Source organism: Sciurus vulgaris (genome assembly GCF_902686455.1).
Source record: "Sciurus vulgaris genome assembly, chromosome: 4".
In the NCBI taxonomy this organism is placed as follows: domain Eukaryota; kingdom Metazoa; phylum Chordata; class Mammalia; order Rodentia; family Sciuridae; genus Sciurus; species Sciurus vulgaris.
The window spans coordinates 175,440,660-175,467,874 of record NC_136464.1 but is presented as its reverse complement, the minus strand read 5'-3'; the positions used below and the strand labels follow the sequence as shown (position 1 = coordinate 175,467,874).

General features: G+C 40.7%; 1 protein-coding gene across 1 annotated transcript in view; it reads right to left on the bottom strand.

Annotated features, from left to right (window-relative positions):
• UBAC2 (UBA domain containing 2) overlaps window positions 1-27,215 on the bottom strand; it is a 160,278-nt gene that overhangs the window by 129,072 nt on the left and 3,991 nt on the right. The window contains exons 2-4 of the mRNA XM_079136893.1: window positions 6,553-6,680; window positions 3,279-3,398; window positions 2,110-2,219 (exon numbers count right to left, since the gene is read on the bottom strand). Of these exons, the coding sequence (XP_078993019.1) occupies window positions 2,110-2,219; window positions 3,279-3,398; window positions 6,553-6,680 (358 nt within the window). The remainder of the gene's footprint in view (window positions 1-2,109; window positions 2,220-3,278; window positions 3,399-6,552; window positions 6,681-27,215) is intronic.

The window sequence follows — 27,215 nt, the reverse complement described above, 5'->3', positions numbered from 1 at the left end:
ATGAAATAGTCCAAGGAAGTCACAAGGAGTGAGGAGAAGACAGTTACAGATGGTAACTAAGATCAGAAAGCACCGAGAGAGACAATGCTGGGACTTGAAGGAGCAGGTGGTTCCATGAAATGAAAAGAGGTTAAAAGCACTTAATGTGCTACTGAAGTCAAACAGGATGACCACTGGCTTCAGAAATCAGGTGGTTGCTGGAGACTTTATAGGAGAAGTTTCAACAGCAATGAGATTAAAAGAGAAGTAAATAGAAAGTGAAGAATTATAGAGTACACATAGATTTGGCATTGATGGGAAAAGAAAAAGATGTCATGTGAAAAACAATGTAAATGTAAGGTGTGTTGATTTACAGAGTAGTTTCTTTTCTTGAAATTTTTTATATTTTAAAGTTTTTAGTTGTAGATGGACACAATACCTTTATTTTATTTATTTATGTGGTGCTGAAGGTGGAACCCAGCGCCTCACACATGCGAGGCAAGTGTTCTACCACTGAGCCATGACCCCAGCCCCTCTTCTCTTGAATTTTAAGTTTTGCCATTACCAATAACAGATATCTTTACAAAATCCAAAGTTTACTTATTAAAATAATGGCTTACTTTTCAAGAAGTTCAAGATTCTAAAAAGTCATACTATCATGTTTTGTGACTTGAAAAGATGGCTGAATTAACATTCACATTGTTTTTCAAAGGGGATGCTATCATTTTTTTAATTTATTCACATTTGCAACTCTTGATACAAACTGAGATTTAAACAGTTCTCTCTTAAGAGTAAGTAAAAATTCCTGCCAAATTTAAAATGAATCGGACTTTTTGTGTACCAGTTGATAGGATTCCATAATAAACTAGATGGAATGAAGGTTCCACCGTCACCCAACTGTATGTGCAGTAGGAGAAATATCCTCAGACAAGGGGACAATGTAAATGAGAATAACTATAATTGTTCTTCATCCCCAAGACTTATTCTAACAAACACACGACACACACGTGCCCTTCCAAAACTCAGTAGGCGTCACAGAAAAACAAAAACAATTGGCCTGGGTGAGAAACACCTGGAGAAGAATGGCAGCCTCGGCTCCGCTGCCTTCCTGAGACAACCTGGGTTCCCAGGGCAGAACAGCAAACTCAGACTGATTCAAACACAATCTGTGGCGCTCAACGAAAACTACGTGATAATTATCACAAACAACCCTGTACCTCTCCTCGCAAATATCACTCAGAACCAAACATCATTAAAACAGCTATAGGTCAACATTCATGGATATTCATGCCAGCAATTCTGTAAATCGCAGGAAGAGCGACCACACTGTCAATACCAACAATGTAAGCATGAGAGCCATTAGAACCCGAATCACATTTGAAAAACAGGGATCCAAAGTGGATTTGAATCCAGATGTGTGCAGTGGCCTGATCATTCTCAAACCTGATATCTAAAATTAAAACAAGACTACAGTTAGCACACAGAATTTTATATATCCAATATCTGTCTTTCAAATCATCTCATCTCTCAAATCTAGTCTCCTATACTTACTTAGGAGGTGCTTTAAGGCCACTTATATGTGCTAACAACTCTACTGCTAGCTACTAGTAACTGCACACAGTAATACAGAGTTTTCGTTTCTTAGAAAATCAACATGATGTGGAGACCTCTACACACTAGGCCAAGTTGGTCCCTGCAGACTGGGCACAAATTGCGACCTGTGTACTGACTTTGTTTTACTTTTGGTGGAAATATTTAAACAATATCAGCCTAAAAAGATTTCTTTAGAAACTTAACTTTCTACAAAATGTATTTTCCAATCTAATTAAAATTTCTAATTTGTGTTTGATTAATTTATAAAATTACAATGACAAAATATCATTATAAAAACACAAAACAAATTGTCTTCAAGACCTAAATAGCAAATTCATTAAAAAATTATCTAAAACATAGAATGCCACAGTTTAAAAGAAGAGTGAATATAAAATTACCTATTTCAAGAACATAGTGACTAGATAAGCATATGCTGGATTTACTTTTACAATATTCTTTTAGTGACTTTCATGAACAATAATGCTTTCCGTAAGATTTAAGAGTTCTAAATTAAGCCAATCTCTAAGAACTACTTACAATCCAGAAGGCAAATTACTGGCCACAGTGATACCAAATGAATACTGCATAGCTTCAACAAGGAGAAAGTCAAACAAGGCTGACAAAATCCAGCAACCTAGCAAAAAGGACTGAAAAATAAAACAGGAGAAAATGTTAGAGAAGTTACCTAAAAATAAAATAATATTTATTTAGTTAGAATCAGCTCATTTATATATATAAATAATATATAAACAACATAAATATATAAGCAATATACTTTTTAAACATTTGTTTTTATTAGAACAGACTTTACAAAATTGGGAAGTAAAATCATATTGTTCAAATGCATTAACTTTCTTAATTTCTAAATTGGTTGAAAAATGATATTTATAGCAAGACATACTTTTAATAGGGAACACAAAAACCATTAAGAATGTAAAAGACGATGCCAGGCACAGTGGCACATACTTGTGATCTCAGCAACTGAGGCAGGAGAATCACAAGCAAGACATCAGCACCTTTGCAAGGGCCTGAGCAACTTAGCAAGAACTTCTCTCAAAAAACTAATAAAAAAAGGTTGCTGGGGAGGCTGAGGCAGGAAGATCGCAAGTTCAAAGCTAGCTTCATCAACTTCATGAGGCCCTAAGCAATTTAGCAAGATCCTGCCTCAAAAAAAGAAGAAATTTTTTTAAAAAGGGCTAAGGATGTGGCTCAGTGGTTAAGTGCCCCTGGGTTCAATCCCTGTTACCAAAAAATAAAAATAAATACATAAATTTTTAAAAATAAAAATTTTAATAAAAGGACTGGGGACTCAGCTCAGTGGTAAGGGGCCCCTGGGTTCAATTCCAGTACCAAATAAATAAATAAATAAATTTTAAATAAAAATAAATTTTTAAAAAGTATACAAGTGACTAGAATTTTATTAAAGTCAAAGTCCTAGTTAAAATTATTACTGTTCACACTTCATATTGTCTATTACCATTACTATCATCATCATTTTATTATTTTATTATGCTATTGGCTTAAATTTAAATTTTTTCTTTGGTTAATGTCCGTGCCCCAAATCAGATACAGGATCATGTACTTAAGAAGATAATTATAAATAATAAACCAAGTTTAACAAAATAAAACCTATTTTGAAACAAGGAAAAAGAACAAAATTTTTTTCTAAAACCTAAGTAGCAAAGGCAAAATACATAAATACTTACTGCAAATTTTCTGCTTCCATATCTTCTTTCAAATATCCTAAAATTATAAATAAGCAGACTACTGCAGAAAGTATCTTTTAAATCAAGGCAAATTATTCTTCCACATATCAACCTCCAAATCTAGAAAGGATTTAAAAAAGAACAATGAATAAAAGCAAGAGTCACTCGGTCTCTGCCTTAGCAAATTGACTGTTTACTTTATACTGCTCATTTGTATACACTACTTTAAGCAAAACCATGATGCATGTACAAAAGGAAAACCAAGTGCTCAATTCTGTGACACTCAACATTCCAACAGCGCGAAGGGTGCTGGAGGGGGTTTTTATTTTGCTTAGTACAATAAGAAAGTGTGCTCTCATTAAGACGACAGAAGACTTTCTGTAATGAAATTTGGAACTGTGTCTAGATAAGATTTTTTTAAATTATATATATGAGGGCTGAGGTTGTGGCTCAGTGGTGGAGCACTTGCCTACCATGTGGGAGGCACCAGGTTCAATCCTCAGCGCCACGTAAAAATAAATAAATAAAATAAAGGTATTGTGTCCATCTACAACTAAAAACAATTCTTTTAATTATATATGAGTTGAAATGAAAGGCTAACCTAATGTTCATTTTATGCTACTAATAAAACAAAGGAAAAAATGACTAGGTATAAACTTGAAATATAAATTTCTGAGCCTAATTTTGACAACTCAACTACTGAATAGCAACTATTTACAAGGTAATTTGTCAGAAATGATCAGTATTAGCAGGCTTAGAAATATCAGTTTTTTACAATCGACTTCTGGTTGAGTGAAAAACATATAAGGAAATATATAAAGAGCTACTCAAATATCAATTTTGAGTCTTAAACATTTTCCAGATTTTTAAAAATTAACCCAATGACATTTGCAAAACATTCTGATCATTTTTTTCCCCTTCACAATTACCTTACCTTACAAAGTTGGTAAAACAAATTTACCCTATCTTTTCTTTGAATTTTTATTGTGGTAAAATAGATGTAAAGTTCACCCCTGTAGCACTTTTCAAGTACACAATGCAGCAGGATTGAGAATATCCACAATATTGTACGACCGTCACCATTGTCCACTCCCAGAATGCTTCCAATATCCCACACAGAAATTCAGCTCCCACTAATTCCCCATTCTCCCTGTCAGCTCCTGATAACCTCTGTTATACTTCTTGTCTACAAATTTACCTATTTTGGATACCTCATTTAATTGGAATCATACAGTATTTGTATTTTTGTGTCTGGCTCAATCCTTTATTATTGTGTAATGTCTTCAAGGTATATGTTGAAACATGGATCAGAATTTCATTTTTATTGCTGAATAATATTCCATTCTCTGTATATACCATATTTTCCTCATTAGTTTTTCTGTTGACACTGGCTTGTTTCCACCTTGGCTACTGTGAATAAGATTGCCACAAACACTGGTAATATCATCCCTATTTTAAGATCAAGAAGAGGCACAGAGGAAGTATTTTACTTTCTAAAGTCATACAACCTCTTCTCTTGCCACCTGAAATAACAAGAACACAAAGAGAAAACTACAGCAACTGTCAGAACAGTTTGCCTCTGTCTCTTCTCCAAGCAAGATACCAGGCATCTCTGTAACAGTGTACTCCAAAAACCTAAGGGCACTGAACTAGCTCATGGATGTCCCTGAGAGTTCATTTCACCTGCTGCAAGTCTATGCAGAGGCCACATGTGGGTTCAAGGAGAAAAGCCCTTGGCAAAGAGTATGAGGCAAGAATGACCACTATGAGCACATACATGTTAGAGGGCATCTCCTAACTAACTCTTCTCTCCCTCAGAAACTTCATGCTTGTACCAGAATCACAGAAACTGTAGGCCAGCATAACTACCATCCCTAGGATCAAATCAGACAGTGTACACAAGAGGGCTTCGGACACAGTCAACTACTTTACAAATGTAAACCGATGGTGACTATCATCTCTGCAGAAGAGCAAATTCAAAGACTATGACAGGCAACTCCAATCATCTCTCCCCACATTTAACACTATAGTGAAAGCACTCACTGGGAACCACGAGGAGAATCTAGGGATTAAGGAAATTAAAGATTTTATAATTTCTAAAATACAACAAATTATGATTACAGAACACCATTTGTTTTGTTTTCCTTTGGTTAATGGCAAATGAAACTAGTAGCTACAATTTTAAATAATTTGTTTTGCAACCATGCTCAAGGACATGAAAATCCGAGAACTGGTGTGAAATAAACTATTACTCACTATTAAGAAGATGACCACACCCTAAAGACTGGTCGCTGGCTTGGAATCAACAAAGACCTAAAGGAAAATGAAACAGTATCTCAGCCTCTCCCGTCAAAATCTGGAAGATTCAGAACCTAGAAAACAAAGCCTTTTATCAACTGCCCCTCAGGACTCCTCCTATCCAGGCCTGTGTAGTCTCCAGCCCTGCCTCCTGCACCACACTCCTGAGGGTCTGAAGTTCAAATGGCTTCCTGACGCAAAAGGCCCTTCTCTCTCTATTGCTAATTCACAAGTTATTCATTCTTCCAGACCAAATTGGAAACACATCCTCAAACCCTCCATCTGAGGATCTAATCACATCACTGAAGAAAAGGTGCCAGTGTCTAAGAACTAGACTATTATTCTTAGAAATCGCTAACCAAGTATTTTCCAAAGAGAGGCAAGTTACACAGCATAATTTGTACCAGCACTCCAACTCAGACAAGACCTGAAACCATCATTTTCAATAAGCTCCATCCATAAATCTTGAAAGTCACCCAGTCCTGCTATTCTAGAAAGCAAAAACTCAAAGACAATTTTTCCCTATTTGGTAATCATAAGTAATCACAAATTCACAATGTATTGCAGCTGAAAGAACTTAGACCATCTAATCAAATATTCAAACTGAGAAGTTTTGGAAAATATGTTAAATATTCAGACTGAGATATATATACATGTGAATATGTGTGCGTGTATGTGTGTGTGTATATACCCTTATAATCATGAATTGCCTTTCCGTAAGTAAAAAGTGAAATTGAAACATGCATTCAGTAAAAGGAAATAATGCAATTTTTCATTATACTCTGCTTTGCTTGAGAATGTCAATAAATACAACTAGAAAATGTACTTGCTAATAGAATATTAATAATATTTCTTACGAATCCAGGGGCTTTGAAGTACCAATAAATAGAAAGAAAAGGCAAATATGGAAGAGAGGAAAAAAAAAAACAAAACCTTCTCTCCGGCCAGAGACCAGAGCACAATGGACACCACTCACCTGGAAGTCGTTCCTGACTGCGTGGAGGTCATACACAAAGAACTTCTGACAGTGAGGCAGCAGGAGGGCCAGCAGAAGGGACAGGGCACTGGGGACCAGCAAAAGACTCTTGGACAGAGGTGCCTTGTCTGGGGAGAAAGGAACCACATTCAGAATGATTGCTCCTAAAATTTAAAAAAGCACGTGGATCTAGACCAAGAGAAATCAATCTTCTGAATCAGAATGAAGACAAAGTCCAGAAGCTCTGACATTTAGTTCCTACTAGAACATCCACATGCGGAAGTGAGTGACTGAAGGACACTGGGAAACAAGAGGAATCCCCTGGAGGGGCTTCCCTCCCAGCTGGCTCTTACAGGAGTCTGAACCAAGTGAACAGCCAGCCACCTTCACAGAGCAATTCCAGAAAACTGTTACTGAAGGGTAAAGAGATGCACCATTTCCACCAGGTCAACCAGGAAACTCACATACAGAAACTCTTGTTTTCAAAAATTAAAAAGAGGTTAAAGTGTTAACACTGTTGATTATAGTGGCCTCCTGAATTTTGCACTATGAATACAACAGGGCTCAAGCTGATTAACCAAGACAGCCTGTGGCAACTTGTTCTGAAAGCAGACATCGAGTTTGTGATAATTTGTTATAGCAACAATGGGAGACTAATACAGTGACTGTGAATTAAAAAAAGAAAAAATGGATTAAGATACTCCAGAAGAAATGATGCTGGAAAAAAAATCTTCCTATTAAGGACTCTCAGAAATATTTCATGACACTAAAAACAGAATAAAATATTGAAAATTCAGCCAGGTCAGAAAGGTAATGGCAATTTATAAGATATAAAAAAATAACATCATAGGCTATGCAAGAAGGCAGCAAACTCTTCTCAAACTACTCTCGATATATTTCTTACAAAGAAAACACTTGTGTAACTCACTGATTCTTATTTTCATTGTCCTTAATGCAATGATGTATAATTACAGCATGTTTAATTCAAATTTACCCTTCTTGTTAACTAGTCATTTGACTGGAAAAACAATAAAGTACTTTTAAATAGAAAAAAAAAAGAAAGCACTTTGATTCTGTCTCTAATATTTTTAACAAGTTACAGGGCACTAAATATTAGTTTTACTGTTTTCATTTCCCTATATAACTATACATTTTAAGAAATTTTTAAAGTTTAAAAAGATATTATTTCAACAAAATTTTTTAAAGGTCATGAAACTATCTAAATTTTCCCCATTATTACTAAAATAGCTTTGTCTGGTTTCAGCCTATAGTCATTGTCATGGCCCTATATTACCTTGACGGGCGAGGACTGCATGCATGCATGTGGATCTTCTTTCTAAATCAACACTTCAACACTCACTTTTCTGCTCGCTCCAAGGCAGGATGACAAGCCCCTGCACTTGTTCCCCAGATTCCACACCCTGGGTCTGCCTGCCTCTCCAGCATGACCTCCATTGGTTGGATACTTTACTGCAACTAAACTGCCCATCTCACAACCTCCTGAACACAAGAGGTTTCTGTTTCAGTGTTTTTGGAAAGTTTTTTTCTGGATTTAACATCCTAAATACTATCCACGCCTTCCCAGTACAAATGCTCTCTTACAGGCAGCCTTCAAATTACTTTCCTCCACCTTCCACCTGAGTGAACCACTGCAGCCTAAAGGACTTTTGCATACTGCTTTCCCAGTTGGTTCCATGTAGTTTGCCTTCCCACCTGCTTTCCAGATTCCTGAAGGGAGACCACACACCTTCCCTTCTCCTACCTGCCAGGAGCTGAGCACAGCCCCTGGCCCAGAAGAAATGCTCAGATCACCCACAGGCGAGACCACGCAAGTACCACTGATGGGAACACTCTCAGATTCTGTCAGCACACCTTAATCTTACTCATAAGAAATTCCCTGTGGGTGGTTTACCAGTTACAGTTGACACTGTGGTTCCTTCTTGTTTAAGAACAGCCCAAGTGTTTGCTCTCTGGTGAGGTCCTGCATACTTCTACACTGGAACCAGTAGAAAGGGGCTGCATGCTCTTCACCACAGCACCACGGATCCAAAATCTCACGAGGTACACAGAAAGACCATGGCCACGTGCATGACAACCTGAACTGTGCTGTGAACAGCGGAAGCCTGTTTTCCTCACCTGCCAAATGAGAACCTGCCTCAAGAGTGCCACGAGAAAAAAGCAAAGAAAGAATGAAGAGTAGCAAATGGCCCCCACCACCACACCACGGTGGCACCCCAGGAAGCAGGCTCCCCCCTGTGGAGGCTTCTCCTCATTCTGAGGAGAGGGAGCAGGGGTGCTGCAGGCGCACCTGGGAGGGACAGTGGGGTCATACTTCCTTCTTCCGCTTGGGCTCCCAATCGTTCCTGCCTCCTCCTTGCCACTCCTGAGCAACTCCACACTCCTGACCGTCGTCATGGCTGAACCAAAAGCTTTCCCTGCAAACTCATGATGGAGTCACACTAACCAGCCACTCCACTGCCTCTCAGGAAGTCTGATCGCAGCTCTTCCTCCTGCTCCTCCAAACTCCCTACTCACACTCCTAACTTGGCTCATGTGTCACCAAATGAAAACCGATTTGCCTTGGTATTCTCAATCACTCTTTAAATATTTATAAGCATCTATTATATCCCAAGCATTTTTCTAGGCCCTAGAGTATAGCAGTAAAAGACAAAACCCAAAGCCCTGTGGTATTTATAGTCTAGAAAGGAGAGAAAAGAAAACAAATAAAACTATATAAGATGGAAACAAACACCACACAAAAGCAAGTCCCAGCCTGTGGCCTTTATCTCTCAATACTTCCTGGTCTCTTTTCAGAATCATGGTTGGATTGCTACCCACCCCCCACTCCCAACTGAAGTTAGGTAGCAATGTGACTTGCTTGGGTCAAGTAAATGAACAGCACGTCACTTCCAGGCTGATATTCTACGAGCAGTGAATCACACATTCTCCTTCCCTCTGCCAGCACTCAAGATGGCAGCCTCCACATCGGCCAGATCCCAGGGCTGAAAACTACACAGGGGAGGCCCTCTCCACCCAGGTGTCCACAGTGGCAAGGTGGTGCTGGAGGGAAGCAAGCCTTGTTCTTGCAGTCCAGGCCTCTGACACTCTGAGTCACCTGCTACTGGAGCATAACTCGGCCCCTCCTGCTGTTGGGTAAGAGTGCTAGTGGGGAACAGGGGCCGCCGTTTAGGAAGGGCAGTTGGAGGAAAGCCTTTTGATAAGGAGAGACTTGCAGAGCCCTCAGAAGTGGGCTTCGAAGACATCTGGGGAAGAGCATTCCTAGGGCAGGAAAAAGCGCGTCCAAATGCTGAGAGGAAGGGACACGTTCAACATGCAGCGAGGCCACCGGTGCAGCTGGGAGCAGAGGTCAAAGCAGTGCGCAGCAAAGGAGGGAGCACCCTGGAGGCTGTCACAGGGAGGCCAGTCCTTCCTCCTCAGTGACTGAGGGCCACAGGATGCTTCACTGGTTTGTTTGTTTCTTTCTTTCTTTCTTCTTTTCTTCCCCGCCTCAGTAATATGGACTGAACCTAGGGCCTTATGTGTGCTAAGCAAGCACTCTACCAGGGAGCTTCGCCCCCCCAGCCCACGATGCTTTAAATTTAAGTAGAACTTAAGTAGAGGAAGAACACCATCAGAAAAATGATGTTTCACGGTCACTCTGGTTGCTAAATTGAGACGAGATTATAGGGCAGAGGAGGAAGACCAGTTAGGAGGCTGTTCTGATAATGTAGGTAGGAGACAACTGTAGTTCCATCTTGGGATGGAGATGCAGAGAGAGGTTAGAATTGGGGTGTGTTTTGAAGGTACAACAGGCAGGATTTACTAACAGGATGTAAAACAGGAGAAAGCAGAGAAGTTAAGAGTCACACCAATGAGCAACTTGCCAGGAATAGAGAGGGTCCCTTCTGGGTCACTGTGATGTTGTTTTTATCACACCTGCAAATCTGGGGCCATCTTGCAAAATGCTCCCATATCCCACCCGCCCAGGTTTTACACTCCAGTGCCATTCAGTGAACCAGCCTGCAAACCATTACCAGCCCACAAGCAGGTAAGGAGTTTGTGCCAGAATGCTAATCAACACATTGTCTCAATCAGGGATAAAATCCTGCTACGGGGCTGGGGTTGTGGCTCAGTGGTAGAGCACTTGCCTAGCGTGAGTGAGGCACTGGGTTCAAGTCTCAGCACCACATATAAATAAATGAGTAAAACAAAGGTCTATCAACATCTAAAAAATATTTTTTAAAAAGCCCTACTATGAAAAAAAATGTCATCAGAGCTAAACAGGTGCTAAGCTCAAATGTCACCTTTTTTGTGAAGCACCCCTTACAACTGTCCTCCCCATGGGTCTGACTCAGTAGCAGACTTGAGTAATTCACCAACTCTAATTCAAGCTGACTGTAAGATACACCATAAAATTAAGTGACACTAAAAAGGAAATATAATCAAGTATATTTTAAAGATGTCATCAATTACAAGGCACATTCCAATTTAAAAAACATTAGAATATAAAAATCCTGCATTTTAGAATTAATTAAAAAAAAAAAAAAATACATCCCTTTGCTACTGTCCATCTTCCCAAACTTCAGTTCCACTGGCACATAGCTTCTTGTGGGCAGCGGCTTAGTGTGGTGTGTTCACTGCCTCGGCGGCCCTCTGGCTTTGACAGGACCCAGCCACTGAAGGCCGTCAAAGTGTGTTTGCCACGCACTGCTCAGGTACTGACACGTAGAGCTGCCCAGGAACTTAATGGTGGGAGCAGCCAGTGTCCACTGACAGAGGAGCAGACCCAGATAAAACAGGCTACACTGCATGAGCAGATGAGATTTGATTCAGGATGAAAAAGCAAGGTTATCCTGACCCATGCACAACACGATGAGCCTTGAGGACAGGGTGCTCAGGGAAATAAGCCTGTCACAGAAAGACACATACAACATGATTCATCCATGTGGGGTACCTGCAGTGGTGAGATTCATAAAAACAAAGAAGCAGCCCGGAGCAAGGAATGAGGGACGTGTGGTTTAACGCACGGAGTTTCAGTCTGCAAGACGAAGAATGAGACTGCACAACAACAGGATTCTACTCACCACTGAATGGACCCTTCAAAACGGACACAACTGTAAATTTTACGTTATGTACATTTTACCACAATTAAAACTTTAAAAACCAGCTGGGTGTGGTGATACACACCTGTAGACCCAGCTACTCAGGAGGCTGAAGCAAGAGCATCACGAGTGCCAGGTCAGCTTGAGCCACCTGGCAAAACCTCGTCCCAAAATAAAACAAAATCCAAACGGGCTGCAGATGCAGCTGTTGTAGAGCACCCTCTAACGGGCTCAAGGCCCTGGGTTCACTCCCAGTACTGCAAGGGAAAAAACTAACAATAAATGCTTACTGATTAATAACTAATCCCACTTATACAACCATTTTAATTCTGTCTAGAACTAACCAAACCCCCAAAAGAGAGATCTCATAAATCAGAAAACCACCTTCAAAATCTCCTTTTAAGAATGAAAAATCAGATCCCTAACACCCACGTTAAAAGCAACAACATGCAAACATCTGAGAAGCCTCACATCACAGGACAAGCAGTATTTCTAAGGACAGCAGGATTTACAGATCAACTCAAGATTTGTGTATGTGATTTTTTGAAAAATTTACTTTAAAAAAAACAACTAAACAATTCTACTTTATGCACACTTAAATTTATAAAAAGCTACAACTATAACTTACTTTGAAATGAGTCAAAAAATAAGGTGGACCTATCAAACGAATACAGGGATGAATATTTGGTAACAAATTCAGTGAAATGTTAATTGTAGAATCTAGGTGGTAGGTACCCAGGTGTTTGCTATACCACTCTTTTCAGTTTTCTGTATGTTTGAAGTTTTTCATAATTAAAACACTGGATAGAGGTACACAGTGAATTACAGAATTTGAGAGCCAAGACAAGACTTCAAAATACATGAAAACTGATAAAACTGGGCTGGGGGTATAACTGAGGTAGAGCACTTGCCTAGCATGCATGAGCCCCTGGGTTTGACCCCTCAACCCCAGCACACACAGAAAAAGTATTCTTAAAAACAAAAACAAAAATACTGACAGAACTGAAAAGAGAAACAGATAAATCCACAAATACAGACGGGAACTTCAGCATTCCTCTCTTAGGAATGTTGTAACTGACAATACACAAAGAAAATCACTGTTATGGACTGAATGTGTCCCCCTAAAACTCACATGCTAAAGCCCTAACCCCAATGTGACTATATTTGGAAAGTGTCCTCGTAGCAGTGCTTAAGAGTGGGGGGACACAGATGAGACCCTGATCCAATCTGCAGACCCCCTTGTGAGAGGATGAAACACCAGGAATGTGTGTTCATGGAGGAAAGGCCATGAGAGGACAGATGTCTGCAAGTCAAGGACAGAGGCCTCTGAGAATGCAGACCTGCCGATTCCTGCACCTGGGACGTCAGCTCCAGAACTGTGAGAACATTAATTTCTTTCATTTTACGCTACACTCTGTGGTACTTTGTTATGGCAGTCCAAGCTGACTGGCACAGTAAATAAGAATACACAAGACCTAAAAAGCACCATTAACCAATCTGACCTGACTGGCATTCATATAACACTCCACCCAACAACAGCAAGTTACATTTATTTTCAAGTGCACATGGGACATCCACCAACACCAGCCACATACTAAGCCATAAAGGATACCTTGATAAATGTAATATGAAATCATATAAAGTATGCCCCTGACCACAACAGAATCAAGCTAGAAACCAATAAGAGATAGATGGAAAATTCCCCAACTATGTGAAAATTCAAAAGCACAATTCTAAATAATATCTGGGTCACAGAAAAAGTTACAAGGAAAATTAGAATATATTTTAAATAGAATGTAAAATGAAAGTACAGTCAAACAAAATTTGTGGACTTCAACCAAAATAATGCTTACAGGGAAATTTACCTCACAAATACTTGTAATAGGGGAAAAAAAAAATGTTTTCAAATAATGATGTAGGTTGCAATCATTTAAAAATTAGAAAAAGAACAAATTAAACCATAAGCAAGCACACAGAATGAAATAATAAGAACAGAAATCAATGAAACAGAAAAATCAAAATATCGTAAGAGAAAAATTAATGAACCTAAAAAGCTGGTTCTTTGAGAGAATCAATAAACTTTGATAAACTTCCTCCAAGACTGAAAAAAAAGAAGACTCAATTACCAAAAGAAGGGTCATCGCTACAGATCCCAGAAACATTAAAAAGATGTTTCAAAACAATGTGAATATATATAATGCCACTACACACTTCAAAATAGTTAAAATAGTAAAATTTCATGTGTTATCGCAACTAAAATTTTAAAGGATTAGAAGGGAATACTAGGAACAACTTCAAGCTCAAAAATTTGATATTTTCAATGAAATAAATTCCTCGAAGATACAATCTACCAAAGTTCACTCAGGAAGAAATGAATAATTTAAAGAGTCCTTATTGATATTATGAAACTGAATTCATAGTTTAAAAAGTCTTCGAAGAAAACTCCAAGACCGATGGTATCACTGGAGATCTCTACCAAGCATTTAACAGAAAAGAATAACAATCCTACACAAGCACTTTCTCAATACAAAGGAAGGACTACTTCCCAAATCATTTGAGGCCAACATTATGCTTACATCAAAATCAGACAAAGACATTAAGTGGAAAAGGGAAAAGTAATGGATCAATGCCCTTTATGACCATAGATGCAAAAAAAAAAGCAAGTCAAATCCAACAACATATACGAATACAATGACCAAATGAAGTTTATACTGGGTATGCAAAGCAAATCAATGTAATTCACCAAATTTATAGATTAAGGAAAAATGCACTATGAAACCCAGTTCACATTCTGCCCAAGAAACTGCTTATGAAACCAAATTTCTGGCAATTCATGACCCAAAAGTAGTCTCTTGGGCTGGGGGATATAGCTCAGTTGGTACAGTGCTTTCCTTGCATGCACAAGGCCCTGGGTTCAATCCCCAGCACCACAGAAACAAAACAAAAGCAGTCTCTTACTGTTGTGTGGTTAATGACAAGGCTGTCCCTTTGCTCTAACTCACTATCACTAACACTAACCAACATTTATTGAGCACCTGTCAAGGGCAAAGTACTACTAAGCACAGCACTTTATATTACTACCTGGGTCCTAACACTGATTCCCACCACAGGCCTGTTTATAGCTACTTCTCCCTCTACCCAAACTGCTCTTCCCATGTCCACCTTATTCCTATCCTTTAGTCACAATTGTGTTTACTTTTGTTACTCACGGCACCATTTTGAATGGAGATATAAAAACATTATAGTCTGGGAAGAGGGCAGCACAGAGTCGTGGGTACTTATTAAATGCTGAAATTATCAAAATTTTAAACACACTGGGCACAATGACACACACCTGTAATCCCAGCAACTTAGGAGGCCGAGACAGGAGGATTGCAAATTCAAGACCAGACTCACCAACTTAGTGAGGCTCTAAGCAACTCAACAAGGCTCTAAGCAACTTAGCAAGATCCTGTCTCAAAAAATAAAAAGGACTGGGGACATCACTCAGTAAAGTGCCTCTGGGTTCAATCCCACAAAAATAAAATTTTTAAACATGCACACAAACCCCTTCTGATTCAAGAAAATTTATGTCTAGAAATTTAGCCCAAAGTAATTATCATAGACATACACAAAAATTTTTCTATAAAGATGTTCATCACAGCATTGTCTATAGTAAAAAGACTAGAAACAACCTGAATATCCAATAGGAAAATGGGTAAATTATGTTCTACCACAAAATGGAATAATATTCAATGCTAAGAAATAGGATGTAATCAAATACTTCATGCCTTTGAAAGACATTCCTAAAAATATTCCTAGGGGTATTATCATATAATACTTTTTAAAAATATTACATAATATAAGCTTTTTAAAGCATTTACCAAACCATTAACAGTGGCAATCTCTGATCTACTCAAAAGAGATTTTAACTTTATACACACATCTTTTTTTTTAACTAGTTACTAATTGAGGAAAAAGGTTCATTAAATCCCCATGAGGTAAGATAGTCACTAGCAATCTTCCTGTCTGTAAGTGCAGTCAGGAAGTGGTTCACACATAAAGAACCCAAGCAGTGATCAAATAGGAGGTTAAAAAAGGTCACTTTTCTGCAAGAGGTTCTTTTACCTTTGAAAACAGCAATGCTATAAATTTTAAGAATAACAGACAATGAATCAATCTACAACTACAAAGCATCTATAGGAAAGATAATATAAAACATCTAAGATTTCCTTTTGGGTTGTTCATCTCTTATATCTCTTTCCTATGACCAAAGTACACAGCCAGTTCCTTGTGGCAGTGAACAGTAGTCAGGCTTAGGTGACAACACTGAGGTAAACAGTGACTACAGGAGCTGAGGGTTAGTGGGTGCCAGCACTGTGAGGATGGAGCATTTTCTGGGTGAACCATCTTGGTGAGTCCTTGCAGGAGCATGGAGGCAGGATTTTCCACACACCTAGGAGAGAAAAAGAGGCTACGAGACTCAATGACTTGCCCAACATCATAACTTGTTAGCAGAGAGGCTGGCATGGAACCCAATTCTGCCTGTTGTAAAGAAACAAAGGTTTCCTTACTATATAACAAGAAAATAAAACTTTATACACTATTTTCGTACTTAAAATGCATTTTTGTTCCTCAAAAAGTCAAACATAGAATCACCTTATGACCCAGCAATTACACTTCTAGCTATATACCCAAGAGAACTAAAAAGAGATATTCAAACAAAAAGCTATATACAAATGTTCAAACCAGCAGCATTATGACTGGCCAAAAGCGGAAACAACCCAGTGTCCACCAACAAAGGAATGGATCAATGAAGTGCGCTATGTGGACAGACCTGAAGAACACCATGCTAAGTGAAAGCCAGACACAAGAGGCCACCCATTGCAGACCCCATGTACATGAAATATTCAAAATTTAAAAATCCATAGAAACAGAAAACAGACTCATGGTGGGCAGGGACAGGAGGAACGGGAGTGACCACTTAATGAGTACTGGGTTCTGTGTGTGGTGATGAAATGTGCTGAAATTACATCGTGGTTTCTGTTAACTGCTCAACACCACAGATGTTCTAGAAGCCAATAAGTGTACATGGCGAATGTTGTTCTGTGATAGTGACCTGAATAACAGGCTCGTTTTCTGGTCCTGAAGACACTAACTACAGGTTTGCAAAGCTCAGCCTCTGGGCTGTTACAGAAGCACTCTAGCTGAAAGCACGGTGGGGGCAGCAGCCCAGCAGCTCAGCCAGCCCCAGAGTCTGGCATATAAGAGAACACAGGACAAAACCCAGTGTGGTTCACACCTTGAGAGGAGGGGCCAATGTCCTACCGCAGGCTGGTCTCCCCGATTCTGACTGGTTAACCACTTGCTCAGGGTTCTCACAGGAATGGGGTGATCTGGTATCTCATGAAGCAACTTTCTTAATAGCTTTTCATCAAAAAGGAACTAAGTCCAAAATAAAGGTAGAAATCCACAGAAGTGCAGCAAGCCACGCTTAGTAAGGGGCACCTTCTGTTTCCATCACAACGCACTCCCAAGCCTCCCGGCTTCCGAGAAGAAACCTCAGTGACCACTCTAGGGAGAAACGTTTGCCTCCTGGTGGCCTTCTCCACAGGTCCTGTTCGCCTCTGCTGTACCCATTTCCCTTATACTGTTAGAAGTAAAAAGCTGAAAGCCACCTGTGAATTGCATCCTGTCCCTAATGCCCTAGGGAGAACTCAATGACACCGGGTGCATGCACACTGACCATTCCTCATGTGGGTCCCCATACAACCGGGCAGAGTGCCTGGCTCAGGAAGGCGGCCAAGACACTTGTGACTGTACCAGTGGTTATAAAGTATCAGGAAAATAACCAGAAGAAAATGCTAAGATGTCTTCAAGAAAAAAAAAAAAAAAAAGCCAGGAATGACTTGACCTCTAGATACAAAAATGTGTTCTGCATCTAAAACATTTTCTATGAATGAGGGGGCATTAAAATTTGAAAAGGAAGCTCTGAAATAGTATTTTCTTGGGCATTTGATGTGCCCAAGAAAAGCCCATAAAACCTGCAAATCTGCAAGGCCCCAATAACGGCATCAGGCACCTACATTCATATTCTGGTCCTGTCACTGTGCTGGACACTAATCAAATTTATACTTCTCAGGGAGATTTCATACCAACATTAACCCTTTCATTAAATGTAATACAGCAGTAATTGTTAAAAGTGCTAATCAGACAAGACTTATAATGAAATAATTTTAAAAGCCAAAGGGGTAAGAAAATTGTGAATATTACATATTAATATAGGATAAATCACGTTCATCAAGTGCAACTGTGAAAACAAGTGAATCAGGAAGCTCATGGAAAGCTCTGGACCTGTGCAATAAACTGTAAGAGAGAAGAAATATAATTTTGAAAAGTGGAAACACGCAGTTACTCCAGGCAGCATCGGAGCCACAGGCAAGTCATGGCAAGTCCAGCACATGCTCAGTGGGTTGCTGTCATGTAACTGTTCAGCCCTGAATTGCCATGTCACCCACCCCAGGAAAAAACAGAAATCTGGACTTCTGCGAGAATACCCCCATTTCAAAGTGTTGGCAAACAACTCTCTTCCCCAACCACTCCCCGCCACACACACACACACACCAGAGACCTGTGTGGCCTGCCTGTCTGTCCCTAAGCCTAGCCTCGAGAAGCATCAGAGAGGTGGCACCTATCAACAATCGATTTACAAGAGGGCTGAGCTGTCAGGTCACACGACAAGCCAGGGATGGTTCCAGGCAGGCAAAGACCCAGCAACTCTCAACCAAGCAAAGGATGGATGCCCTTTGCCACAGCAAGGCTGACAGAAGTGCACGGGACATGCACGGTACATCCCAAAGATCAACAGGAGGGGCTGCATGGAGACTACAGTGGTCTACTTAGGGAAGAGATGGAAGACAAAACAGGAGTTCAACAAGCCCAGGGACCTTCCCGCTTCTATCTGATGCAAGAGCGTAAGAGAACCAGGCTGAAAGCCCTTTGAGTCTGGACTTCTCTGTGACCCTTCGGCATTTTTTGTGAGTGGATGATGGACCAAAAGCTTCCAAGAACCTCCAACCAAGGGTGCTGAGAAAACTGGCTGGCTGGAGAAGAGGAAAAGTCCCTCTTAATTCCCAAACACCAACATTAGGTCCAAAAGGAGTGAAGAGTCAAATGCAGCAATGAAACCAGAAAGACAGCCAGACAGAATTCCAGTCTAGAACAGCAGTCAGGACACCTGTCCACTATTCCTCCCTTCCAAACCTGTACTGGAATAAAGGAACACCCAAGACACCAGAGCAATGTGTCTCTCAATTGCATCCTGGGAACTAACCAATAAACCCAAGAGCCCGGAGGAGCACGAGCAGTCAGGGCAGCAGCTCAGAGCCCTTCTCGAACAGCCATCCCTGCCAAGCCCTACTGTTACCTATCCTGTTCTTTAGTATTTTTCTCTAAGTCACCTTACTATGATTTGCATAAAGAAATATATTTTCAAGGGAACTTTACATACTACTATAACAAATGGAAAACAAATGTCACATTGTAATCAGTAGGTGGTAACCACAAAAATAAACACTAATAACAGAATAAAGTTATTAAATTCTAACTAATATTGTTACTGACAGAAAAATCTAGGCCTGCCTCCTGTTCCCATTGTTATGATGAGAAACGATCTGTCATTAGAGAGGCATTCACAATCAGAACTGAATCAAGATTCTTCTCTTTAAGGTAATCAGGGGGGAAAAAAAAGAACCTGAATGATAATCAGGACTAAAATAAACTGAATGATAATATAATCAGGACCAAAAAAAAAAAAAATGCATGGTGTTTACTGTTGGGTTTAACATCATTTAAAGTCACCTCCAGTAGTATTAAAGCCCTGAACACATGTCATCAGGGTCAGCTGGGCCTTCCACAAAACCCGATCCCCAAATCCAGTCTCTGACATTCTTTCTAACCAATAGCCATTCTTTCCTCCATTCCACCACCCTAGTAGGAAAGAAGGGTTGGATAAAATCCTACAAATTCTCTATAAAAGAAGGGGGCAATGTGCTTGGGGAAAGGGTTGGAAGCCAAGTAGAAGAGAACTTGGGGTGATTTCAAATCTTCCACAAGAGATCAGAGAATGGGGTGACAGGGAATGGACAACTTCACTCAGGAGAGAAATTCACCACAAGCGCCAAGCCCACCTAATTCTGACAACTGCAGGGGGTTCTCACGGTGTCTGCCAGCCTTCGCCCCACCTCTGCACTCTGTGGAAGCCAGCCTGTTCCCAGGCCCTGCATACTGGGAAAGGCCTGTGGTCAGCCCTGCCATCTCCCTCAGGATGAAGAAGAAAGAAGAAAGAACAGGAAAAAAATCTACCCTTAAACAAGGAGACCCTCATTAGGTAATTAAGAAAGAATCAATTCATTCAGTACTGTACAAGAACAGCCACGGAAGGAATCCAGAAAGTCAGCACTTGTATCTTCATATGAAAAAATGTATTCCAAGAAGGTATCAGAAAAAAACAACAGTGCCAGGCCAAAAAGTGATGCAGGATTTCAGAAACAGCAGTAGCTGAATGTGAGCTTACAAGTGATGAAGACATTTCAAAAGAAATTCAGACTCCCTGACGCAGCACAGTTTTTCTGACGAAGGACTTTACTTCCTTCTGTAAGTCCAATCTCGAGTCTGGATTCCACAGTAAATATACAGTCACAGTAACACCAGTACAGCTATTGGTTTTGATGTGCCATATAAAATCAACCCATAGACAAGCATGGAAGGCACATCGTTACAGAACAGATCATAAACACACACAGCATGTGTATAACACAGAAATTAGGAAGCAGAGTACAGAAGAGGTGCACTTGTTTCCTGTATTAATTTCTCATTTTCATAGCAGAGTCTCCTGAGTATGCCAAAAATTGGTAAATCAAAAGGGGGGAGGTCGGGGCTGGGAAGATAGCTCAGCTGGTAGAGTGCTTGCCTTGCAAGCACAAGGCCCTGAGTTCGACCCCCCGTACTGCCAAAAAAAAAAAAAAAAAAAGTGGGGGGGTGTCCTTTGTTTACAATTATAAAGGCAGCCACAACAAGTGGTAACCAAACCAAAACTGAAAGATGAAAGGCTAATAAAAATGAAAGAGCCCCAGAAGCTATGGAGGCTGAGGCAGGAGAATCACAAGTTCAAAGCCAGCCTCAGCAACTTAGCAAGGCCCTAAGCAACTTAGCAGGACCCTGTCTCTAAATGAAAATATAAAAAGGGCTGTGGATGTGGCTCAGTAGTTAAGCACCTCAGGGTTCAATCCCTGGTACCAAAAAAGAAAGAGGATAAAGGTTCACTTTCCCAGGCATTCAAAGAAACGCAGATAAAGATAACAACAAAATGACATTTCTTAACCTACTAACAAAAATTACTGAAAATCATTATTCTCAATTGTTATAATAGTTTGGTGAGAAATACACACTCCTAGACTGCTAAAAGCATAAAGTGACACAGACTTTGGAAGGATTTGGCAATACAGATCAAGAGCTTCCCAATGCTGTGATTCTTTCACTCTGTAACTCCACGTTAGTGATGATTTCCTTAGGACCAAGTCAGAGATGTGATCGTAGCCTAGGTATAGAGATATTCAACTTAACATGGATTCTCAATGGGAAAGTACTGGGGAAAAAAAACATTTGAGTCTGATAAAATGTTATAATCATTCAAACTCATGATTTTTGTACATTTTATGTTCAAAGATAATGTTGGGAGAACATAAAATGTACATTCAAAGGTCATTTCTATATAAAACCAAATATACATACATATATGTGTGCACATATCTCTATGCATCTTAGAAAAGAAAGGGAACTCATAGGCAAGTCACACATGGCAAAGTCCAGGAGAATAACTAAGCTATCAATGCTGGTTATCAGCATGGAATGGTAACTATGTGAGACTATTCTTTTCTATCACATGTTTGTATAATTTTTAAATTTTTTTTCAGCAAGCATGTTTCATTTTTGTAAGACAAAAATTTTTAAAGATTTTGAAGATTGTTAATGTCATGGTTAAATTCATTTAAGAAGGCTAAGTGAAAAAAGCAGAAAACAAAACACGCCCTAATTTTGCTTTTTAAAAATGTTCACGGGAGCTGGGGTTGTGGCTCAGTGGTGGAGTGCTTGCCTAGCATGTGTGAGGCACTGGGTTTGAGTCTCAGCACCACACATAAATAAATGAATAAAATAAAGGTCCATTAGCAACTGAAAGATATAAAAATAATTTTAAAAAAATGTTTACACACACACACAGGTGAAAACTTACACAATAGCAATATGCAAAGATCAAGTCTGGGCAGTACAATCAAAAGAAGTTTACGTTTCTTCCTTATATTTTATTTTTCATTCCCAATAAGTTTTAGAAACTGTTAATAAAGTTAAAACAACTTTCTTTTGTTGCTGGGTTCAAGGGCCTTTGAAGGGTGATTGTGCACTATCAATCATTAAAAAACAATACATCCAATAATATTCTTGATCTAGTTGGCCACAGAACCCTTTCCAAATATAAGTCTACTCTTTCCACTGTGCCATTAAACATGAAAGGGACCAAACTGACAAATGACTGGAAAATGGCCTAGAACAATGGCAATGTGACTTACAAAATCAGGATAAATATCTGGGGGAAAGAATCATGATTTAAAAGAGAAATTTTAATTCTCATTTATATTAATAATTTAAATGGGGGTTAAAATTTCAGGTACCCCTCAGAAAGTACCAGTGTTTCACAAAGTTTATTTTAAAGAACACTATTTATTAAGCTGCGCTCACTAAAATTCTACAGAAATACATTTTTAAATTTGCTTGATGTAAGGTAGGTTCCACTCTAATTACTGAAACCGAAGCTGACACAAGCAGAGGAAAGAGTCTGAGAAGGAAGATGTGACTTGGTAGAGAAGAGGGAGGGAGGCAGGAACAGGTACACAGGAAGGTCCTAATCAGGTCAGAACTTCTCCGCTGAAAGCAAACCGGACCCTGGTCCTGATGCAGGAAGGCAGGGCGGGTTCCGGGCTCCGAGCGCGAGGCGGGCGGCAGGCCAGGGCAGTGGCGCAGAGTCCGAGCTGGTGTCTTCACCAGCGGCCTGCGAAGCTCGAAGCTCAGCTCGGGGCCAAGAGGGGCACCTGCGGGCACGTCTCCAGGCCTGAGAGGCAGCAGCGTGCAGCATGCAGCGGGCAGCACGCATACACCGACCCGCCGAATTCTAGTCCGCTCCCCGGCCTGGCTGTGCCTCAGCGTCCTCATTGGTGCTGCAGAGGAGGGAACTGGCAGCAGCGCAGCGCGCTGAGAACTGAATGAATACGCGTGAACTGCGGAGAGCAGCGCCCAGCATGTGGTTAAGCGGTCTCTAAATAGAACTAAGAGTCCTCACATACTAGTTATTGGTTGAAAAATGGCCAGAAACACAGAGAGATAGGCAGTTTCATTTAAATCATGATTCTTTCCCCACATATTTGTTCTCAGGTTTGTGAGTTATACTGCCATTGTCATTTTCCACTAATCCATTCTGTCCCATTGTCCTAGATGTGAATGACCAATATACCACACATAGTAACTTTGAAATAATTATTATGCTCACATAATAATTGAAAGTTTCAGACTTAACAAGTTAAAGGGACTCAATTTATGTCCCTTTATTTATGACATTTCCCTTAAAGGGACTAAACTATTAATGTGGCATGATGCAGTGGAAAGGGTACAGGCTTTGGAGGCAGGCAAATCTGGGACAAATCTCAGCTCTTCTACAAACTAGTTACATGATCCTGGACAAACTGTCTTCTGAGTTTCAATGTTCTCACCTGTGGGGGGCACGGGGAACGATGCCTATCCCCACAGGACAGCTGTGAAGATTAAGTAGTAAGTATAGCAATATTTCTCCCTTAAAGTGCTGGTGACATTTTAAATTCCACAGCTCCAAGTGGAATGGAGACCCCTCTGGGGTTGGACTTCAGCAGTATGCATCAAAAATAATGAGACAATGTACTTTCTTTAAACTTTCACTTCTAGGAATATCTAAAAATGAACATGCTCTCAGCATTATGACTACAGCAGCAAAGAAAGAAGAGAAACACCTAATTCTGAAAGTACAGCCAGCAGTAAGGAAGGAGAAAAGCAGGATGCAAACAACAGAACACAGTCACCAAGATTACACTTTAGGAGATCCTGTTTGGTGAAATAAGCATGTTATACAGCCATTTGAGTATGATAAGTTTATTTTTACCTATCTGGTTGTTCATTTTTGCTGGAAAAACAGAATAAACACCCAAATGCCAATAAATGTCATTTTATTTCTTCCCATGTTTTTCTACATTTCAGAAGTTCCTCTGAATATATGTACTTGTTTTATAACAGAATCAGTTATTTTAAAATGAGTACCTAAATGTGTAGGAAAAGATAAAGAAAACTAAGTGAAATACACTTCTATAAAGTAGCTAATCCCACTTTTAAAATGTTTAAAAGCATCTTCTCTTAAACTTGTCCCATCCTGGTTAACATCTACCTTTCCTTCTTAGCTAAAATGTATGAATAAACAGACTCCTTGGACATTTCAGAAGTACTCAAAAGCCCAAAGTCCCCAAAATCTTCAGCTATGTGGAGAACAGCTTACCCCCAAGATCAGAGTCTAAAGGCACTTACACAGGGTTTGGGAAACCCAGGCCTGGTTAGAGCAGAAATGAGTAGATCTAAAGTCACCCTTAAAAGGGCCAGCAAAATGACTCCTGGATCATAAAACAGACACCCAACTAAAACAAATGATAAAATTGGGAGTTTCCATTGAGTTACCAAAATACAAGGGCTGCTGCCTACCAAACGGAGGCTCCACCCCAACATGCAAAATTATAAGGCTGCCAACAAGTCCAAACTGGGAGAAAAATTCTTACCTTTGAAGGCTTAAGTGTTGATTAATATACTGAACTGGAAACTTGATTTTTTAAATGAGCCTATTTCATGGCTTCTGTTACCTAAGATTACCACCACTTGAATGGTCTTGTAATTACCACTAAATCGTGAGAACCCAGAAGAGTGGCAAGATCATAAATGCCTACCTGCTGACTCAGTGAACTGAAGCAGGAGGGGCAGCCCACAGGCCTGACACCTTCTCACACAGGCACAATGCTTCCGTATGGGTAATACTTAGAGGGCTGGTGAGACCAAAATGCAGAGCTACTCCACCTCCCACAAGTTATACATTCAACCCAGTGAACACCTCCTTAGGAATATGTCAGTAAGAACATGGTTTGGTCCTTCCTGTCAGCACAAATAAAGGAGCAGCCGTGCTAAGCACTGGAGGTGTCCGTTTCAGCATTACGTGGGGACACAGTATTCAGGTTCCTGAGCAGGATCCCCAGCTGAAATGAAGGTCCACCAGTCCTTAGGGCTTGCCCATCTTTTCAGTGATATAGGCCCATGTCACAGGCTGACCAGTGGACCTCGGGGTCATCAAACCTCTCTAACTGCCTCTGATACAAGGCTCCCTAACAAATAATTTGGATCAGGTCAACAGTTTCCTCAGGAAGAAGCGGCAACCCAGGTGAGCACTGCACCTCCCACTCTAGACTGAGGCACTTGCTCTGGTTCCCTCGCAGCTCGGTGTGGCTTTTAGTTACAGGACACCCTGAGTACTGGAGGACTTCTGAGTCCTCAAAGGGCTGAGTCCAGCTGTGTCTCATTCAGATTCACCTGGCTGTCTAAACGCACAGGCATCCCTCTAATCTACTTCTACTCTACCTTCGATTCACTTTACACCCCCAAAGAAAGCCCGTTTGACCCTGACAGACATTCCGAAACTCTCTCCTAAAGCAACCAATGACCCATTAGTGCCAAATAAAAGAAGGTAATAAACGAAATTAAGTAGATGTGCTCAGGAGATAAGAAAGGAACCAAGGAAGCACAGGAGGGGATGGAGAGTCAAGAAGAATTTCAGAAGCAAGCATTCAAGGCCAAACGCAAGAGAACGCTTCACCAAGATGAAGACTGAGAAGCACCCATTTGATTTGCTGGTATGGATAACACTGTTCACCTCATCCAGGGCAGCCTGAGCTGCAGTGAACCAAGAACACATCCCCACACAGTAGGTGGCACTGAAGAACAGCAGCCCAGCTACAGAGCACTAAGGAGTGAAAGGAGGCGAGCCGCGAGCAGAACTGGTGAACAGAAAGCAGAATTAGAGAAAATCGTCTTTCAAGAAGTACAGCTGGAAAGACAGCAGCCCACAACTGGGAAGGTGCGGGGAAGGCCAAGGAGAGGTGATGCTTTTGTATGTAGATGCTCAGGAGAAGGATCCAGTTAAAAACATTCAACAGGGCAAATCCCAGAAATTTTACTGTGTTAAGTCTCTTTGTCCTCCTTTTCACCATCAGAGATCTTAAGGACAGTTCGACTCACCAAGACAAAGATGCACCCCCAGGAGAACAGAGCAGCAAGAGAGAGGATCCCCCTCAGGGAGTCTCAGAAAGTCACTGGGGCACCCGCAGGAGAAAGCATCGTCAGCTCTAAGCATGAGCCAGGCTCACTCTCAGAAGAGAGGATGGTAGAGAAGAAATGAGTGGCACTAGAACAGGCAGGCAAACAAGAGTCAAGAGTAGGCAGAGGCAGACCCAGTCAGAAGGCCGCTTCACTGCTTTAAAGAGAGGAAAGAAACCAGGCAGGGAGGACCCAGGAAGGCGAGAGAGCTCTGTATATCTCCAACTGGACTTTGCAGGCTCTTTGACCTTACATGGGTCCAAGACTGAACTCATCTTTCCCCAAAAGTAGCTCCTCCTCCTCTCTGCGTTGGTAACTGCACTATCTACCCAGTTGTCTAAGCCACTAACCAGAGTCATCTTCAACTCCTCTTCCACCTGACAATCCGATAAGCTTGACTGACACCACCTACCTGCCTACACACCTTTCAAATCCTTCTCTCGATCCCATCCATTCTCACTGCTAAGATCTTCATTGGGCCTTTGGCATCTCCCCACTGGACTCTGTTCTTCCTGCCCTTCCTACTGGCCATCCTCTTGCTTTGATCTAAATGTTTGTTCATTTGACTCTTCCAGGGAGCCTGTAAAAATACTAATTTCTGGGATGGGAACATAGCTAGAGTGTTTGCCTTGCAAGCACAAGGCCCTGGGTTCTGTCCCCAGCACTGAAAAAAAAAAAAAAAAAAAAAAAAATTCCAGATTTCTGATATCCACATTAGCCCTTCTGGATGTGATTCTGGGGATGGGACCCAGGAGGGTGTACATCCTGAAATGGCCCTGATTGCTTTTTTACTGCTGGAACAGGCGGCATTTGGAATTCACTTCCCCATCACCAATAGTAATTTCCTGTCTTCCCTCTCAAAGCAATGAGCAGCACACCTGCCTTGGCCCAGGATGGTGATTACCTTCTGCTTCTCGGGACTTTGTCCCATCACCCATTCCTGTATCTTCAAGCCATCCTCCCCACAGTCTTTCCCAACAATGAACAAGCTAAAGTCTCTCTCAACCTGAAGCAACCTTCCCCACAGTTGAGACTACCCCCACTGCAACTCGCTCACCACCCTTCAGGTCTGATGCTCTTGAAGGTGATTCCCAAGCT